This window comes from Gossypium hirsutum, chromosome A12 (genome assembly GCF_007990345.1).
Source record: "Gossypium hirsutum isolate 1008001.06 chromosome A12, Gossypium_hirsutum_v2.1, whole genome shotgun sequence".
Classification (NCBI taxonomy): domain Eukaryota; kingdom Viridiplantae; phylum Streptophyta; class Magnoliopsida; order Malvales; family Malvaceae; genus Gossypium; species Gossypium hirsutum.
Window position 1 is genome coordinate 96,265,437 of NC_053435.1, and position 21,713 is coordinate 96,287,149.

A 21,713-nucleotide genomic window follows, 5' to 3' on the forward strand; every position below is an offset into this window, starting at 1 on the left:
ACTGGTTATCTTGGAAGATCCTCTACATTATATGAGATGCTGGCTTGAAGAAGATATTAAACAGTCGCTGATGATTGATTATAATTTTCGTTAAGACTATGTTCGGTTAATATTCTAAGCTTATGATAAAAAAAATTCTATTATTTTAATAAAATTTTCACTAAATTGACATCAGCATTTAGTAAATTGACGAGAGTATCTCAATCACAATGCTAATAGTATGTGGTTATTTTCTTTACAAATTTAAATAAAAATTGTCATTAGATATGTACGGTACTACGGCTCGAACGTGAACCCAAGAAAGAATCCGATAGTATTTTCCCTTAAGGAGAAAAACCACAAAGGCTAACAATCAAAGTGAAATCTGCCCCTCTAGGGTTTCCAACAAATCATTCCCATTAAATTTCTTTGCTTTCTTTTCTCTGGTTCTTGGCGATATGATCACGCCCCGAAGGAAGGCGTGGTCTCCACTAACTCTAACTCCGCCTACTGAGCCGCAGACGGCGGGGGTTCCGAACACTAGCAGCGGTGGCATTCGGGGTAAGGGAAAAGCTGTTGCTTTTGCCCATGATACTAGGAAACTGCCACCGCCTCCTGTTGCTTCTCTTAGTGGCAAGGGACCTCTGAATGTTGAGGTGGAAGAGGAGGGCACGGAGGATTGGAGGCGATTCAAGGAAGCTGGGTTGTTAGATGAAGCGGCCTTGGAAAGGCGGGACCTTGAGGCCCTTGCCGAAAGGCTCTCCAACCTCGAAGGGGAGGTGAGTCGTCATTAATTTTTATAACTTTCGCTGTTAGTTTAAATTTCTTAGTTGGAATCATCCGCTACATAACCAAAGTTTTGAAGGGCACTTTTTTCTCAAAGAAATTTGAACTTAGATGTTTAAGTTTGATCCCAAATAAATTGAGGATTTGTGACAAAACAATCAATATGAAGAATATTAAAGTTTACATGTGTACATATTTTGTTGAAATTAAAGTTTGATTTGGAACTTACTGCTGCTTACAGGAAAATTCTTTGTCATATTTTGTTCGACTATTTTGCTTTTAAATCAATCAAATGCATGTAGTTCAGTACTATACTGGCTTTGTACTGGGTTCATTTGCTTTGGCCTTCATTGTCTGCTCTTATTTAGTCGTGTGTGCTTTGCCATCATTTGATCACTCCTCAAGTGGTCTTCTATTAGGTGCTAACCGTTTTAATTTTCGTGTGAATGTTGAATTTCTTTGTTTCTTCTTTCACCGTATATATGAAAAGTTTTTTAGTTTTTTGAACGTGACATTTAGGTTGCTCCATTGGGATCCTGGAGTTTATGTGTTAATGTTGTGGAATCAGTACATTTTCAAACACACGTTAAGGGTTATGCATATTGAACATTTCCATACTTGTGATGTAGGAGTCTAATGCCCAGCACTAGGCTTCCCTCTTTAGCTACTCAAACAGTTTAATCATGCAACAATGCTTCATTGCTGTACTGGTGAAACATGAATCTTTCTGTTGAATTTCATTTGCCTTCCTTCTTTAGTAATTCAAATGAATGAAATAGATCATTGTGCTTCATTTAAATTGGTGAAACATTAATCATTTTTGTTCTTCACTTTTTTAGTTATTTAGTTGCATATTATTATTAAATGCCATCATCCCAAGATTAAGAATGCTGATCACCTTGTATGGTTGACCTTTGTTCTTTCTGTTGTGGGATTATGTTAAGTTCCTGATTGAAGCTGCACGTATAAAGTTTGCTAAATAATTTTTCGTTGCTTGATGTGTCTATTTCTGTTTAGCTTTTTAACTACCAGTACAATATGGGGCTCCTCCTCATTGAGAAAAAAGAATGGACATCAAAGTGCGAAGAACTAAAGCAAGAACTTGCTGAAGTTGAGGAGATTCTCAGACGTGAGCAGGCAGCCCACTTGATTGCATTATCTGAAGTTGAAAAGCGAGAGGAGAACTTGGCAAAAGCCTTAGCTGCTGAAAAACAGTGTGTGGCTGATGTATGCTTTTTCTTCCATTTTTTTCTTATATAACTGCATGTAATGTTTCTGTTCAGAAGCATCCTTAATGTTCATCATTGATTACCTGTTTAACCTGCTGTTTTTCTAACTTACTGAAATTGTTATTATGGCTATATCTCTTGTTGCAGCTTGAAAAAGCATTACGTGATATTCAAGAAGAACATGTCCAGGTTAAGCTTAGTTCTGATACAAAGTTGGCTAATGCAAATGCATTGGTTGCTGGAATTGAAGGAAAATCCTTAGAGGTGGAAGAAAAGCTGCGTGCTGCTGATGGTAGGCTTGCAGAGGTGAATAGAAAAAGTTCAGAATTGGAAAGGAAACTGCAAGAGATGGAGGCTCGTGAAAGTGTGCTTCAAAGAGAGCGTCTTTCCTTTGTTGCAGAGTATTCTCTTAATAAACTTTTTAATATATGTTAAGATGGTCGTTTTGACTTGAACTTCCTTGGATTTGCTCACATCTCATGACATATTGCTCTTGTTATGCATTTATTCTACTACTTCTAGACGAGAAGCATATCAGGCAACTTTTTCCAAACAGAGGGAAGACTTGAATGAGTGGGAGAAGAGACTAAACAAAGGAGAAGAGAAGCTGACTGAACTGAGGAGAATGCTCAACCAGAGGGAGGAAAAGGTGAATGAGAACGATAGGCATTTCAAGCAGAAAGAGAGGAGCCTTGAAGAGCTGCAAAATAAGATTGATTTATCCACATTGAAGTTAAAGGAGAAGGAAGATGATATAGGCAAACGTTTGACAGACTTGGTTTCAAAAGAGAAGGTGGATATTTTTATGCCTAATTTAGTGATTAGTTTATTTTGATTTTGTTCTTGAATCCTGATTATTTCATTTTGTTAAATATTGTAGGAAGCTGAGTCCATTAGAAGTACTCTAGAGGCAAAAGAGAAGGATCTAGTTGCACTGGAGGAAATGCTTACTGCTAGAGAAAGGGTGAGATAAACTACGTTCTGTTTTAGTTTGGATTGTAAATAATGCAAAAAAGGCTATATTTCCTTGATACTCTTTTTCTGGTTGTTTCTTTTCTTGTTTTTATTCTTTTGCTTCAATAACTGTGGTGTTTACAATTTCTTTCGGCACCTTGTATTGTGTTTTGCACTTTCCATTCATAAGAAACACGCCAGCATATATATTTCTTTGCTGGTTGTCAGACATTATCTTTTTAAGGTAAGCATCTTTTGAGAAAATTGGCATGCTATTGATTTGATCATGAAGAGCTTGGTGTCATGACTAGATTGCAGTGTCCTGTTTGCAATCATAAGAACAAGATGTGAAAGTTATGATAATGATGCCAACACTTTCTTCACACTTAAGTTCACTCAAGGTTGAATGGTTTCCATAATGATTGTAGGTAAACTTTTTTTCCTGATAAATGTGAAGAACTGGAAGTAGGCGCTATAAGTGTGATAAAATGATTGTATATTTGCGTCACATGCACTTTATTACAGGGCAAGTTGCAATGTTCCTTCTTTTTTTGGAAGTAAGCAATGGAGTTTGAGAAATTGCTAAGTTCTCTAAAGCAGAGATTCTTATGTCTTTCTTTTTTCTTTTCCTCTATATACTGATTCATTGTTGAATTTATCAGTCTTTTATTGTATGTATGTGCATGATTTTATGATCCCGCTCTCCATGTCTATACTCCTTTTCTTTGGCTTGTTTGGTTGGTAGAAATCTATGCATATGGTAATAGACGTATGCGAATATGTTAAATAGGGTGAGAATAATCCCTCTCTTTTTCTTTTGCTGAGAATCTGCTTGTTATTATTTAATAGCTTTTATTTCGCAGCCTCAAGTTCTTAATTCCTTGGGTTTTTATAGGTGGAGATTCAGAAACTTGTCGATGAGCAAAGGGTTATTCTGGATGCTAAAAGGCAGGAGTTTGAATTGGAACTCGAAGAAAAGAGGAAGTCTGTTGATGAGGAACTGGAAGGCAAGATACATGAAATAAACCAACAGGAAGCTGAAATTAATCACAAAGAAGAAAAGTTGAGGAAACAAGAACAGGCACTGGATAAGAAGTCAGAGAGAATGAAGGAGAAAGAAAAGGACCTTGAGGCGAGGTTGAAAACAGTCAAGGACAAAGAGAAGTTTGTGAAAACTGAGGAGAAGAAGTTGGAGTTGGAAAAGCAACAGCTGTATGCTGCTAAAGAGAACTTACAGGCTCTCAAAGATGAGATTGATAAGATAGGTTCTGAAACCAGTCAACAAGATTTACGAATTCAAGAAGAGTCTGAAAAGCTTAAAATTACTGAAAAGGACAGAGCTGAACATATCCGCTTGCAGTCTGAATTGAAGCAGCAGATAGTCAACTGCAGACATCAGGAGGAGTTACTTTTGAAGGAACATGAGGACCTCAAACAGCAAAGGGAAAATTTTGAGAAAGAGTGGGATGCTTTGGATGATAAAAGAGCTGAAATCATTATGAAACAAAAAGAAATTGATGAAGAAAAGGAAAAGTTCGAAAAATTGCAACATTCAGAAGAAGAAAGATTGAAGAAAGAAGAAGCTGCCATGCAAGATTATGCTTGTAGGGAGATGGAATCTCTCAGGCTGCAGAAAGAATCATTTGAAGCCACAATAAAGCATGAGAAATCAAATTTGCTGGAAGAAGCTCAGAATGAGCGAACTAGAATGCTTCAAGATTTTGAAGAGAGGAAAATGAATCTTGAAACTGATATGAAGAATAGATTTGATCAAATGCAGAAAGATCTGCAAGAAAGGATTGTTGCATTTGAGGAGGTGAAGGAGAGAGAACTTGCTAATTTGAGATGCTTAAAAGAAGATGCTGAGAGGGAACTGGAGGAACTAAAATCTGCAAGGTGTGCTGTAGAAAGGGAAAAACAAGAAGTTGCAATGAACAGGGATAAGCTGAAAGAGCAGCAGCTAGAAATGCGAAAGGACATTGAAGAACTTGGTATCCTTAGTAGTAAGCTGAAAGACCAGCGGCAACAGTTTATCCGTGAAAGACATAGCTTCCTTGAATTTGTTGAGAAGCACAAGTCTTGTAAGAACTGCGGAGAAGTAACAAGGGACTTTGTACTCTCTAACTTCGAAATTCCTGATTTGCAGGATAGGAAAATCCTTCCTCTTCCACAGCTAGCTGGTGAAACCTTAAGCCATCATCAAGGTTATGTAGGTGGTTCTGGTGCTACAAATATCAAAAGATCTCCTGAAGCTGATGCACAATATCCAGAGTCTGCTGGACGCATGTCCTGGCTTCGCAAATGTACTACAAAGATCTTTAGCATTTCGCCAACTAAGAGAAATGAAAGTAAAGCTGAAAGGCCTAGCATGCTTACCACTACAGAAGCAGGAATGAGTATTCAAGAAGAGGCAGGAGAGCCATATTTAGGGATTTCAGGTGACTCTGTCTGTAACCAATTGCTCCAATCTAATAGAATTAGGGAGGTGGGTGATGGATCTGTCCCATCTGCTGATCTTAGCTTTGGTGAGAGTAAGGTGCAAGATGTTCCTGAAGATTCTCAGCAATCAGAGCAGAAGAGTGATCACCGCAAACCTAGAAGAAAACCTAAATCTGGACTGAATCGAACACGCTCCGTGAAGGCTGTAGTTGAAGATGCAAAACTATTCCTTGATGAAAGCCCTGAAGGACCTGAGCCTAGTAATAGGGTGCAGTCACATGAAACCAGTCATGTCAATGAAGAAAGTGCTGGTGTTTCTAGTCGTACTGTTGAGAGGGCAGGACCACGGAGTAATGCAAGAAAAAGGCAACGCCAACAAAATTCCCAAGTTAGAGACAGTGAGTTGGATGCTGCAGATAGTGAAGGACACTCTGATAGTGTCACGGCTGGTGGGAGAAGGAAGAGGCAACAAACAGTTACTCCAGGCCTCCAAACCCCAGGCCAAAACCGATACAATCTCAGGCGACCCAAGACGTAAGTTCCATTTTATTATATGTAATATTCTCAATGACTTCTGGTAATAAATTGTACAATGTTGCTTTTTATGTGGTGTGGTGCTTTGACTAGATTCACATAAGTTGCCCTTCTAATTTTGATTGAAAGGGAAGAAATGCTGATTTGTTGTATTGTAGGATTCTCTTTTAGAAGAAATTTATTCAGAACCCTTTTAAGTTCTAAATTTGCCTTTGTGGAGTTTTTGCTTGTGCCTAGCCTGTAACTGAATTTGCTATTAATATTGAAAGGAAATGGGTTTATGAGCCTTTTTGATGGTCTTCTGCATATCAGATGCTGCAAGGACTGCCCCTTCTTTCTTGGATCAGAAAATATATGTTCGGAATGAGAAGTACTCAACACAATAAGTAAATAACTACAAATAAATTAAGTTAATTCTCTCATCAATACTTTCCAATCCTTTCTAAAGAACTATGTATCAGCAGGATTACATTGTAATGATTTAAAACAAGATTTAGGATTTCAAATAAAACAATCAAAGCATACGGATTTGGTTTCATACTATTTAGCTGCATATAATAGTGTTAGAAGTGGAATTAATGGATTAAAAAATGGTGAAAAGAAAAAAACCTTTTTGGTTGCATTATTGTTGAAAACGTTGTTTTCAAATTTTTAGAAGAGGGTGTTTCCAAACATTTTAATTACTGTTTGAATGACAATTTATGTTAATGTTTGGAGGTCAGTTCATATGTGTGTTGGATTGTGATGCAAGCACAAATATATTGTTTAAATTTAAATAAAATGGTACATGCAAAACTAAATATGAAAAAATATGGTCCACCACATAGAAGGGTACTGAAAATTTCAAGTCCGGTTTTCTTTTCTTAAATTTAATGTTAAGATCTGTGTTTTCAGATGTTGGAGAATGTTGACAGATACTGGAAGGCCTAATTGCATATAAGGGAACCATTTATGTATCTTTAATAATGTAGCATAGAAAGGATATCTTTTTGGAGGATATAGTGGTCCGTTATTCTTTTATTTTTGTTTTGTGTTTGTGTAAAATGGAATGTATTTCCAGTGGAGGAAACCATCCAGTGGAGGAAACCATTTCTTCTATTTAACCAGGGTTTTCTATAATTGGATAGTTTTTTTGGTCTTAGGTTATTGTCTAGGATATGATTAAGGTTCACAAGAGGTGAAAACACTTGATTATTCTAAATATTCTTTTAAAAAAAAATATTTTTACAGTACAGTCACAGCTACAGCAGCACAAGCCTCATCTGATGTCCTGAAGACTAGGAAGGAGCCTGAGGATGGTGGGTTGGAGGGAGGAGTGCATATTAGGAAGGAACCTGAGGATGGTGGGTTGGGGGGAGGAGTGCATACTAGGAAGGAGCCTGAGGATGGTGGGTTGGAGGGAGGAGTGCATACAAGGAAGGAGCCTGAGGATGGTGGGTTGGAGGGAGGAGTGCATACTAGGAAGGAACCTGAGGATGGTGAGAACAGAAGATCTAACTTGATGCAGGTTACAACAATAAAAAATGTGGAGATCTTAGAAAGCGAGGTGGTTAAGGTAAGTCCTGACTAAACCATTTGTGTTGGGATGCTATATTATGATTTCCATCATGCGTTTTCTTCTTACTCTACCCGAAACCTTGTTATGCCAGCTCAAAACAAGCGTGGATGTTGGTGGCAATGAAATAGCAGCAAAGACAGTCGAGAGTGTGGATTTGATTGAAGAAGTAGATGTTACAGCTGAAAATGGTGATGAAGATGAGAGTGGGGGCAGATTTCATGAGGAGGATGAAGAGGACGAGGATGATGATGAGATGGAAAATCCGGGTGATGTGTCAATTGGAAAGAAAATCTGGACATTTTTTACCTCATAAGGCTCCTATTTTGTTTTTGTTTTTTAATTTTCTTTGATACTGTGAGGGAAGTTGCTATGCTACACTTTGGAACAATAAGTTGTGTAACTAGGATGCTTTAACTTTAGCTTTAGTTTTAGCTTCAGCTTCTGAGCTTTGCATTGTATCTTGTGTACGGCTTATATAGGAATGTTTCCTGTCTGTGGATTCCCCAGGAAGTGATGTGGAAGTGGTAACAACAATTGATTTCTAGTTCGTTTTGTACACTATATTCTTTAGTTGCAAATATGTTTTGCTTCATTTTTATCATATTCCTTGTTGGAAAAAATTACTGCACATCCTGCTTTTGCCTTCTTCCTAGTTGCTGGAAATCATATTGGAAATTGAATGCGATGCATTGACAATGAAGCATAGCCGCCTCTCTCACCTGTGCATGTTTATTTGATTAGGTTTAGATGGATGCATATGTTTCTTTAGTCTGATTCTAAGGGGATTAGATTTGTAGCTGCTGTGTTTTTGTGGTATTAGTAGGCAGAATGAAAAGGAACAAAAAGTTTACTTGTTCCGAGAAGATGATTTCAGTATAGGCAAAGGACTTGTAAGTAAAGACCAGAATCAGCTCTTGTTTTTTTTTTTGCTTTGCTTTGCTTTGCTTTACATTGCATTGCTAGCAGGTCAAGAGAGGCCACAAATTTTCGAAGTTGGTCAGAGTTTGACTACGACATGTCATTGTATATTTTAATTTACGAACATGTCTTTCTTTCTCTAGTGTCATTTTCATGCAAAGATCAACCGTCTAAACCAATTCCATTGAACCAGTCTTAAGATGAATGGCTACAATGAAATTGAAAATGAACTAGAAAGTTGGTATGATAGTAACATTGAAATGTAGCACACATATTTGGCTGGTATTGCCTCTTAATTTCCAACAGTGAGATTTTCTTTTACAGGTCAAGACCTATTTCATTACTTTTTCATTCCTTAATATTCAATACAATGATTATCACTATTCAAATATGTAGAATCCATATAATATTTATTTATTAAATGTAAAAATTAACCTGCGAATAATAATCAAATATGTGTTAGATATTAATGAATGAAAAATTAATGAAGTGGAGCCAAATCCCTTTTTATCATGAAGTTGAATGCTAATTTTGTTGTTGCACTTTTGCACTACGTCTTTCTCTGATTCTGAGCGTCTGAGTCTCAGCAGCAGCAACAGTACTGTTCGAGTTGAGAAACCCCACCGGCTAAGCTCAAAATCGATAGCAAAAAAGCAAAGCAGAGATAAAAAACTCAACTTTGTCTTATTGCATTGCATTTACAATTTAACGTGCTCCCTTCCATCTTTCATTTGAGAGGGGACAAATGGTCCCCTGCCTTCCCAAACCCAAAGGACTAACTAATGCTATAAACCTTAATCCTCTCTCGTCAGTCGTCTCCAGAAATAAATCCCTCAACCACCACCCTCTTTAACTTTAAACAGCTACATTAATTGAATAAAAAAAGTTGTCGTAATTATCAGTATTTATTACTCGTAAATCCTATATATAATGCAATACAATACCCAAAAGTAGTCAGCGAAAAGAATCACAAGGAGCTGCAAAGTGCATGCCAAAGTAGACAACCGCATAATAATAGCATAAAATTAGAAGGGGTCGCTCTTCCTTTCGCTTTCAGTTTCAGATTTCAGTACTCAAAGCAAAGCAAAAGCCCCCCTTCAGTTTCTATTTTTTACTGCCTTTAATCTTGTTACTACTGCTATTACTTTCTTGGCTTGGACTACTGTGCTTGTATGGATCTTTGTGTTCTTTCTGCTATATTACTTACCTTAGCTTTCCTATTACCAACATGGAAGCAAATTTCTCTACTCCCTTGCTGTGCTTCTCACCTCTCTCCTTTTCTTTTTCCCTTTCCCTTTCCTTGCTCACTTAACCATCCTTTTTGTTCCTTTCACTCTCAACTCTGCATACTATCCTAAGCTTTCTCCAGAACACAGTATGCCTTTCGAAGCTGTCCCATGCTTCCTTTGCTTCTATGTTGATTGCTTTCAGTTCCACCCCTTTGTATCTCTTCCCCTTCTTCTGTCTCTCTTCTTTACCTTATCTTGACACTGGAAGCTCTTTCACTTTGAAAAGCCTTGTTTACAATCTCTCTATACATTTGTATTCCTTTTTCTAGGTTGTTTTCCAAAGACCAAGAGCTATACTTTGTTTTCTCTTTCTGAGTTTTGAAATATCTAACAAGGAGGATGCTTATGAGAAGCAATCGTTTTACTTTGGCTGTTTGCATTCTATGTTTGGGCATTTGGTGCTGTGGCCAAGCATACAATACTGAAGAAGCAGCTCCCATGGAGAAAGCTGAGCAAGCCGCTCTGTACTCTGCCATACAAGGCTTTGTAGGTAATTGGTGGAATGGCTCAGATCTCTATCCGGATCCTTGTGGTTGGACTCCAATACAGGCATGGTTCACCTCTTGGTTTTAAGTAGTAACCTTGGCGCAATTGCATTTACCATCTCACTCTTAAGGTCAATGTTCGCATGTATATCATAATATATGACCGAGGCGGATGTAGTCTGCTTTGCTTATTTATCTTGATTGGTTCACATTAATTATTTGATACATATATAGTTAGGGTTCTCCTTTATTTAAACAAAAAAAAAAAAGAAAAAGAAAAAAAGAAGAGAGTGTAAAAAGTCTCTTCCTCCAGACTCCAAAACTATACACGTTTATCACTTTTCTCAGTAAATTGATAGAAAAGAAATTATTAGTGTTGCTAATTGATAATGTGGTAATATATATTATTTTTTTCTGCAGGGGGTCTCCTGTGATATCGTAGGTGGCCTATGGTATATAACTGCTTTGAGCATTGGTCCCTTTTATGAAAACTCACTTGCTTGTGCCACTAATGTCGAGTTTAGGCCACAGCTCTACCAGCTCAAGCACCTAAAATCTCTCAGCTTTTTCAATTGTTTCATATCTCTTGGACATCCAATTACCATCCCTGGTGATAAATGGGAAAAACTTGCTGGCAGCTTACAGTCAATAGAGTTTCGGTCCAATCCAGGTCTCATTGGCCAAATTCCTACTAGCTTTGGTTACCTCAAAAAGCTCCAATCTTTAGTCTTACTAGAAAATGGGTTAACAGGACAAGTACCAACTAATATTGGCAACTTAACCAACCTGAATCGACTAGTCCTGGCTGGAAACAGGTTTACAGGTCGAATCCCAGATAGTTTGGGAAGGTTAAAGAAGCTGTTAATCTTGGATTTAAGTAGAAATTCACTCTCCGGCCATTTACCTCTAGGTCTTGGTGGTCTGGCATCACTCTTGAAGTTTGATTTGAGTAACAATCAATTGAAGGGGAAGCTGTTTGCACGTAATGCATATCTGAAGAATTTGACCCTTTTAGATGTGAGAAACAACCAGTTTTCAGGTGGGTTAAACCAGCCAATTCTAGACATGCATTCTTTGGAAGAGTTGATGCTGTCTTGCAACCCATTAGGTGGAGATATTATGAGGCTAGATTGGCAAAGTTTACAAAGTCTTGTGGTGTTGGATCTCAGTAATGTAGGATTAAAAGGTGAAATTCCTGAATCCCTATCTGGATTGAAGAGACTGAGGTATCTGGGACTTGGTAACAACAATCTGGCTGGCAATCCCCCGCCAAAGCTAGCATCTTTGCCCAATCTTAACGCACTGTATCTAAATGGGAACAATCTGACAGGAGTGCTTAAATTCTCTGAAATATTTTATGGGAAAATGGGAAAGCGTTTTGGGGCTTGGAATAATCCAGAACTCTGCTATCCAGTTGGGTCAATGACAACAAGGAATGCTCCATATGGAGTAAAGCCATGCCAACGAGGTGTCACTTTGCTCGACCCTAATTCTAGGGCCAAGTTGGGGGATGGAAACTTGAACAACAATTCTCATTTCGTCGCCTCATTGGGATTCTCAAGCAATGGCATTCATGGGCTTCGGCAGTTAATTTTGGTAGATACATCGATAACAGTACTACTATTGAATCTTTTCCTATAGATCCCTATTTTGAAAAAGAGAAGCTAGTGAGGCCTCATCATTCACCTTTTCACATGCTTCTTTTTCTTTTTCCCATCTTGTAATCCAAACATCAAGCTAATTGCTAGAAAGCCCTAATGCCCATGTCTTCATTCTCAAGTAAGGTCATTTTCTTTTGGGAAGTATATATACACTTTGGTTTTAATTTGTAAATGAGATCGGGTAAAGTCGATTTTTATTTTATTTTATTTAATTAACAAGTTCCAATTATAACCAACTAATTTATTGATTTAGATTTTAATCAATTTTTTAATCCAACACCACGACTAAAACTTATTTTGAACAATTAATTTTTGCAACATTCTTTTTCCTTGTGTCATATTAAATATCGTCTTGTAAAATTGGAGTATTTGCAATGTTATTGTCTCCGTTTTTAACTTTATACCTAGTAATTAAATTAGTTGTTGTTAAATGTTTTATTGTTAGTAATAATAATTTAATTTTTCTAACAACAAAATAAGTTGTTAAAATATTAACAACAACCTTAAAATGCCGTTACATCATTTAATTTTCAAGTTATTAATCACAAATTTCTAATAAAATAGGTAACATAAAAAATAAGTTATTGGTAAATGTTTTTTATTAGCAACAAAATTAAAATTTAATTTTTTATTTATTAATTGCAACAATCCAATTTATTATTGTGAAATTTTAATCAAATACACAATAATAATAACAGATACATTGTTGGTAAATGTTATGTAATTTAATTACCTAGTTATTAATTGAAACAACAATTTATTATTGTGAGTTCTGGATCTAAATAACAACATAATATTTAAGCTTAGTTTTTTAAAATTCAAAAATAGGCATTTTATTTTATTTGTCAGATTATGCAAAAGAGCTTAATCAATCATTGGCTTAGAACGATAAGTTGTTTGATGAATCATTTGTGTTATGCAAAGGAATTGATATCCCTTTTGTTATAAAATACACCAAATGGATCAATCAATTTAGTTTATGAATTTGTCCTTTTTTGCTAAAAAAACCCTTTCCCTTTTGTTAACGAAATAAATTGGCCCACTAATTTAATTGATTAATTTTTTTTTCTATAAAAAAGATACTTATCCTTTTAATAAGTAGCCCACTTAAAATAAATTATTGATTCTTTTATTAAGAAAATGATTAATCAATCACGCAAACTTTTATTAATAAAAATGATTGATCAATCTTTTTTCTATAGAAGTAATAACAACCATAAATAAGGAGGATAATGTGCTGAAGCACATTTGAACCACCGTCCTCCTACATTGAAAACAATGCTTATGCCAATCGAATTAAAATTCGGTCGACAACTCTTAGTTACTAAATGTAAAATTATTCTTGGTTATAGTGGTTGGAAGTGTTTGGAGTTGAACCCAAAACCAATTGCCCCTCATGTCAATCAATGATCCAATCTTTTATTCATTAGTTGTTTTCTAGTTTACTATGTATATTCAAGAGTTGTTTGGTTGTTTGTAAGTAGAGGTGTGCATGGGCCGGGCCGGGCCCACAAAAAATTTTAGGCCCATTTTTTAGGCCTGGGCCTGGCCCGGCCCGAAATATGGGCCTAAAAATTTATCCAAGCCCGGCCCGAAATAAAATTGTTAAGCCCAAGTCCGACCCGACTCGGCCCATATTAAATTTTTTAACTTATTTTATTAAATAAAAATTTTTAAAATATATTAAATAATCAAATACATTTAAAACAAATATTAAAACAAGAAACAAATAAAAAATATATTAAAACAATTCTTAAAACAATACACAAATTGAAAATATATAATAAAAATTGATTATATTAAAATTAAAATATAAATATAAATATAAATAAAAATAAAAATATATATTTATTATATAATTCGGGCCGGGCCCGGGCCAAAAAAATTTACCCGAGCCCGGCCCATTTTCTAAACGGGCCTCATTTTTGTGCCCAAACCCATATTTCGAGCCTATATTTTTATCCAAACCCTCCCATTTTTCGGGCGGGCCTTTGGGCCGGGCTAGGTAGCCCGGCCCATGCACACCTCTATTTGTAGGTGATATATGTTTAGTTTACTAGAGTTGGATAAATTGAATATATAAAGTCTTTTGGTTGTTTCTTGTAACAAGACTGAATATATGGATTAAATCAAGTAAGTGAATATTAACCAAAAGCATGAAAAAGAAAATTAATTGTGAATGATAACCAGAAAGTCTAATTTTGGTTGTTGATAGAGAACCAGAAAAGGGAATGGAAATGTAGAGAAATTGTGGAAGTAATTGGTATTCCAAGGCATGGGTCGGTTAGGAGCCTTAATAGATTGAAAGTGAAGTAAGGGGGAAAGTGTAGGGTGAGCAAAGGCTAGTGTGGATAGAGTTGCAGTGGTCTATCCTACGTTGTTATTTTTAATGATGATACGAGAGTTGGGACCAGACTACATTTTTACTCTTAAAACATACACATATAATAATGCAAACCGTTTGCCAGCTGAGACCGTTATCTGTTCTGCTTCCTTTCTTCTTCTGCCTATAGACTATGGAGAGAGGCAGACAGCACTCTGATCTCAATCTCTTAACCCTAAACTCAATCTTACTTCATCACCTCTTTAGTTCCTTGGACCCTCCTCTTCTACTTTTAACCTGTTAATTTTATTTCACGATATCAGGACTCTTAACATATATATATATGCTTATTTTCCAAATCTCAAATAATTAGTTTTATAAAGGTAGAGATTCAAACCTCACATGCATGAATTGTTTAAATTTTTACAATGAAATTTGATATATATTCACACACTCGGGTGGAAAAGAATTATGCAAAATTTTACTTTGTTACAAACTAAAAGAATAATGATAATAAACAGCAGCATGATGTTAATATTTATAATTAATAATAATAATAATAAATTTAGTCATAATTTTAAAAAATTAATTCTTAAAATTTATAATTAATTTCAATTTAATTTTAATTTTAAAAAGTTTAAAGAAGTATATAAAAATACATAAATATTTTCATAAAAATATAATAATAAAATTAAATTATATATAATATTAATATTAATATTAAATAAATATAATTATATAATATTAAATAAAATAAGAATCCCACCACTCCCCACTCCCCACCCTCGTCTCTCTCCCCCTCCCCCATTTTTCCATGCAAACTTCAAATGCCATCGTCATGCAAATTTCAGCCTCTCATTATACGTTTAAGTCATTTCTTGGTGATATCAAAACACAAGGAAAAAAAACGTAGATTCTAAGGAACTAGAATCTGCAACCACTGAGCATTGGTCTTAGGTTGCTAAATACAGACAGGGACAACAACCTGGTCGTGTGTTTGCAGTGTTGGATCAGGACCTTCAGATCCTGGTTAGTTTTATCTACCATTATTTTTCCCTTTTATTTTACAAATAAACAAGGAAAGAAATGATGTATTTGAGAGTGAGTTTTTGAGCAGGAAACTTTGGGTTGTGGAATTGTGATGAGTATAATCCTACCCTTTTGGAGGAGCAAATGGGGGCCATTGTTAAAAAATATAACCAAAGACCGAAGATGGGGGTGGGGGGAGGGGCGACAGAGACGGTGGCGGGGAGGCCCGGAGGGGGAGAGGGAGAGAGGGTAGGGGTGGGGGATTTTTATTTATTTAATATTAATATTAATATAAAATTAAAATTATTTTTATATTGTTTTTGAAAATATTTATTTATTTTTATATATTTTTTTGAATTTTTTTAGAATTAGTATCAAATTAAGACTATTTGTAAAATTTGAGAGTTTTTTTTATTTAAAATTATCATTAAATTGATAGAATATGTACAAGTTGAAAAATAAATTTATTATTGTACCAATTTTTTAACTAGCATCAGCTTACCATTTGTGAATTTAATGGGAATGACCGAAATGTTCAAATTATGTAACTTGTGTGCTTAAATTATAAACCTTTTAGTTTGAATGTCTAAAATGAAACTTTTTAAAATTAAATGATTATTTATATAGTTTACCTTAAAAGTTATAAAATTCAATATAAATCATGAAATATAATAATAATTAGAGATGTACATGGGCCGGGCCGGGCCGGGCTGGGTTCGGGCCGGGCCCATAAAAAATTTAGGCCCGTTTACAAGGCCGGGCCAGAATATGGGCCTGGAATTTTGTCCAAGCCCGGCCCGGGAAAAAATTGATAGGCCCTGTAACACTCCCTAACCCCAAACCGTTACCGGAACGAGGTTATGAGGCATTACCGGACATATCAGATAACTTACGAATAATTTACAATTAATATAACTTTCATAGTATAATATAATAATTAAGTCCCTATCTTGAACTCTCGAAGTTCAAACACGTATTAAAAGTAGAACGGGACTTGTTCGAGTATTCCAATTTTTTTTATAAAAATTTCGGCAGCATTTCTGCTTATTTTTACCTAAACCTCCTGCAAATTCAAACCAAAACAACCAACACCAATATTTCACATTCATATACTAATATTTATATTATTAACAAAATTTTAATTTAATAACTATTATAGCATCATTCAAAATTGATTAAAAACTTCATTCATTTAACAACTTGATGTTCATGTATCAAAATATCATGTACTTTCCTTACCTTTTCATTTAACCATCTAAATTTTATAATTCATCCTTCACTACCCAAAGTAATATACATATTCAAGTGACTAAATAACACCTATGTACATGCCACCTTTACCCAAAAGAAAAATATACATCACCAAGTTTGTGTTAGAGTTGGAATTGTTCTGGATGCTGAGCCGGGACACTTGACTTCTACTAACCTGCGCACGGAAACAACCGTACGCTGAGTATGGATATATTCAGTGGTATTACTATAATCCAAGACTATTTAACATTAATAAATTACAAACATCAATTATTTACCCTATTAACAAATAATCTCATTTTCAAAATTTCATTTAAATTATTTACCCTATTAACAAATAATCTCATTTTCAAAATTTCATTTCAATTATTTACCCTATTAACAAAGCTCGGACTATGACAGATACGCGGATTTCCACCCAAACACACCAGAATATCCAACCCAAACACATCCGGAATATTGTAAATCCTCCATAACACACCGGTATAATATATCCTCCCAAACACACCAATAAGGCATTAAATGCCTATTCGGATAAACCGAAGTATATAATAACAGAAACATCTTCTCGGTCGAACTACAATCTCTTCATCACATCACAAATCCAATGGCATGCCATTTGTATCGAATCTAGTCCGACGAGTTAATAGGGTATTATTTTACTTTTTCTAATTTCAATTTCACATACTTACCTCAAGTCTTATTTACCATACATAACAATTAAAATTTCAGCAATCAATAATAATTAAAATTCGAATTATAGTAATACACACCGTAATTCTCCCGTTTTAGTCCTCGATGACTTTCTCCTTTCCTTTCGATGCTGATGCTTCAGGTTCTTTGTTGGCTACGAAAATAATAATTTATAATCATCAATACAACATGATTCAATTTAATTCATGAGCCTAAACATGCAAATTTAACCATTTTTAATGTATATATATAATTTCACCATTAAGCTGTCTACTTGAGTCATTGTTACTAAATTATTTATATCTTGAGCTACTAAACTCAAAATTAATATCCGTAAATTTTCCTTAAAACTAGACTCATATATCTTCTAACCATAAAATTTCCAGAATTTTTGGTCTAGCCATTTAGTACAGTTTATTCGTTAAATACTCTCCTGTTATTTCATTTGACAGTTCTGACCTCTCTCTACTAAAAATAAATTATCTCATTGTACAGAACTCGAATAAATTCTTGTTTATTTATTTTGAAACTAGATTCATTAAGGAGTTCACATATATAAATTACACTCCATAATAATTTTTGTACAATTTTTAATGATTTTCCAAAGTTAAAACAGGGCATCTCGAAATCACCCCGAACCAGTATTACAAAATTTCAAATATCTCTTGATTCATCAATTAATTGCTTACACTGTTTCTACTATAAGAAACTAGACTCAATAAGCTTTAATTCCATATTTTGTTCATCCTCTAGTTCAATTTATAAAATTTTTAGTGAATTTTCAAAGTTAGACCATTGCTACTTCCCAAAACTGTTTTGATGTAAAATGTTAATAACCAAATTTATAACACCAATTCACACCTTATTCCTATTCAAATTTCATTTAAACTCAAATTTAACTATTAAATTTTCAACATATTTTCTTAATTCCAAATTTTCCTCAATTTAGTCCCTAAAACACAAAACTTATAGCTTACTTTGCAATTCAATCCTTATATCTATTCTAACTTGAATTTCATTCAATTAAACCCCTATTTCATCATTTTATTCAACATGAACTTTGTTTAAAAGCCTAAGAACTTCCAAACTAACAACTTAATTTCATCAAAAACTTGTTTTAAGACTTCTAAAATATCAAAATTATGAGAAAAGGACTTGATTGAGCTTACCAATTAACTCCAAGCTTCATAAACCCTATTTCCCCTTTTCTTTCTTCTTTCTCCCCTGTTCCTTCTCTGTTTTCGTTTTCATTTCCTTTTCTTTTAACTTATTTGTTTCTTTTATATATATAATAATATAATATAATATAATATACTTAATTATTAAATAAATATATATATTTTTAATCAATAAAATCTTTGATATTTTCCACGTTAAACCGCCTCAGCTATAGGAAATGGTTTAATTTCCTCTTAAGTCCTTCTAATTTTTCTTTAATCTATAATTAAACTTTTACCCTTATTCAATTTAATCCTTTTTACTAATTACTCTAAATTAAACTAAATTTACTTAATTAAAACCTAATTAAACACACTACTAGACTCATAAATATTTTTAATAATTATTTTCGAACTTATTTCACTAAGACGGAGGCCCGATAACACACTTTTCTGGTGCCCACGGATTTTGGATTGTTACAGGCCTGAGCCCGGCCCGGCCCGGTTATATTTTTTTTGCTTTTTTTATAAAATAAAAAACTTTAAAAAATAAAAATTCAAATACATTTAAAACATAAAAACAAATATTAAAACAAATAAAAAACAAGATAAACAATTTTTAAAATAATACATAAATTAAAAATATAATAAAAAGTAGTTATATTAAAATTGAAACAACTTAGAACTAAAATAATAACTAAATTAATAACAAAACAAAAATTTACAATATCAAAATAATATTAAAAACGACAACATATAACATAATAAATAGCTGTAAAAGAACAATAAAATACGACAAAAAATAGCAGCAAAATAGCACCCAAACAACACCCAAACAGCACCCAAACAGCACCCAAACTGCAGCAAAACAGCAGTGAGCTAGGGACTTGCTTAGAAATGGGAATAAAGGGAGGAAGGAAGCAGCAGGAGGAACTAAACGAAAATGAAAAAAAAAAGAGAGAAAAGTTACTTAAACTTAAAAATAAAAAAGGAAAAAAAATATAATATTAAAATCGGACCGAGCCGGGCCGGGCTCGGGCCAAAAAATTCTTACCTGAGGCCCGGCTTGTTTTTTAAACGGGCCTCGTTTTTTGTCCAAGCCCATTTTTCGGGCCTATATTTTTACCCAAACCCTACTATTTTTCGGGCGGGCCTTCAGGCCGGGCTGTCCGGCCCATACACACCTCTAATAATAATAATAATGACAAATAAGTAAAGAAATAAATGAATGATATATTTAGTGGCAGAATGTGGGACTGGCAAGGCCTCGGCTCCTTTAAAATTAGAATTTTTTTATTTAGACTCCTTATAATTTATAAAATTTTAAATTAGTAATAATAAAATTACATTTTAACCCTCAAAATGATAAAAGTTTAATTTAATTTTTAAAAAATTATAAAGATATAAACTATTAAAATTATAAATTACATTTTTATTATAACAAAAATATATAATTTAATTTAATTCCGACCACTTAAAATTATTTTTTAATTCACAACTAAATTTACGTGGAGAAAAGTAAATAATTTATCTCCCTTAGTTTATGGATATCAACAAACTCTTATGGATATTCATAATTAAATTATAGGACAAACCTCTGCTATGTAAAAGAAAGAATACAGCTCATGTTTGCTCTTCCATGACAACATCTCTTAATACCCATCAAATTATCACTTCAAATTATTTGTTGAACTTCTATATCTCCTTCCTTCTAAAGGTCCTGAGTGAAACAAAATTTTTGAGGAAAGATATTTCGTTATATATGCACCCTTTTTTAATAGGAGGTAAACCTATAGTGAAAAATTTTAAGTTATTTAAATTCACCATCATCGTAATTTAATTTAATTTTTTTTATTGAACGAAGTTTGAGTCAAATCAAGTTGAATAATTATGTTTAATTTAAATTTAAAAATTAAATATGTTAAATTAAAATAGTTAATGCACTATTTGGTCTTGAACTTGGTTACTTTCCCATATGAGTACCTAGACCCCCTTTTTTTTTGTCCACATTAATCCCAAAACATGACAGCTTTTTTTAATTTGGCCACTAAACTTTGACTCTATTAAAGTATGATGGCATAGTTTAATGAGATTTTGTTACGTTATCACTTGAAAATTTTATAATTATTTAATATATTTTTAAAATTTTGAGGAGTGCCATATCATTACACCTTAAGGCAATCCAAATTTAAGAACCCAATTGAGAAAAGTGGACAAGATTAATAAGGACCAAAAAAGATTTAAAGACCAGGTTGGAAAAGTTTTCAAGTTCAAAGATTAAATGTTACTTTATCCCTATACTAAAACTTTGTTAGCATGACTAAATTCTAACTAGATCCCATAGATTTAACATCATATACATTTGATAAATGAAAAAAAAAAAACTTAACAACTCAGGTAATTAAAACCTTAGAATTTATCATTTTAAAAAAATGTATATTTTTTCGTATTTTAACTTTCTTATAGAATTTTATCTAATTTCATCTCCTTCCTTTCTTTCTTTTTTCTTTTTCTTTTTTAAATCTAAAGATTTTTTGTAATTATTTTTGAAAAGGTACATAGGTTTTTTTTATTCGATTTTTTATGTTGTAAAAATTAGATTCGACTTAAACTCAAAAAGTTGAATTATTTATTTAAGTTTATTCAAAAAACTTAATAACTCAAATCGATTAACTCAAAAAAAATGTTTTCAAAATTTTAATTAAATTGAGTTTTGGTTACCCACTTTTAATTAAGTTATACATGTTACATTATTTTCGTGCAAAATTGTTGTATCCTTTTTTAGAATGATATATCTAGGGGCGTTAATGGGGCAGGTTTGGTGGAATCCCACCCCATTTCGCACTCAATTGAGCGAGGATGGTTATAGATTTCACAGGTGGTGGGGCGGGGATGGGGATAAAAATTAGACCCATTGTAGGTAGTGGGGCAGGCATGGGTATGACATCGTACCTGCCTCATCCCTACCCGCCCCACATAATATAATAAGCATATTTAAAACATAAACATTTATAAAAATTTAATTTGATAACAATACTCAACTAATATTCACTACTATTTTTTTAGAAAAAAAATGAACGCACTCACATTTTCTCATATGATTTAAAAGAAAAAAGAGTACTCAACACAGTTTCTCATATGGAAGTTCAAGCGAAGTTAAAGAGATATAATACTCACAATTGATAGAAGAATTAGAAGATAAATGTGATATAAAAGCAACAGGAGTGACATGTATTGATTGATTTTTGAAATTTTTGCACTTGTGTTGCATTTGAAGACATTTATAATGTATTTGAGACATTGTTTGTATTTGGATATTATGTAACGACTTTATTTTCTTAATTTTTTAAACTCGTGTTGAAGTTATATTTTATTTACCAATTAAAGGGACACGACAACTTTTTTTTAAAAAAATGGTGACATTTGGA

General features: G+C 33.7%; 2 protein-coding genes across 2 annotated transcripts; both read left to right on the forward strand.

Annotated features, from left to right (window-relative positions):
- Positions 1-211: 211 nt before the first annotated feature.
- LOC107934791 (protein CROWDED NUCLEI 2) lies at positions 212-8,023 on the forward strand. The gene is made up of 8 exons (XM_016867296.2): positions 212-758; positions 1,783-1,992; positions 2,142-2,395; positions 2,517-2,787; positions 2,875-2,958; positions 3,844-5,921; positions 7,152-7,476; positions 7,571-8,023. The coding sequence occupies exons 1-8, from the start codon at positions 438-440 to the stop codon at positions 7,790-7,792; spliced, it is 3,765 nt and encodes a 1,254-aa protein (XP_016722785.2). The 5' UTR covers positions 212-437; the 3' UTR covers positions 7,793-8,023.
- A 1,334-nt stretch (positions 8,024-9,357) lies between these two features.
- Positions 9,358-12,068, forward strand: LOC107934785 (piriformospora indica-insensitive protein 2). The gene is made up of 2 exons (XM_016867290.2): positions 9,358-10,235; positions 10,592-12,068. Exons 1-2 carry the CDS (start codon positions 10,026-10,028, stop codon positions 11,810-11,812), a joined length of 1,431 nt encoding a protein of 476 aa, XP_016722779.1. The 5' UTR covers positions 9,358-10,025; the 3' UTR covers positions 11,813-12,068.
- The last annotated feature ends 9,645 nt before the right edge of the window (positions 12,069-21,713 follow it).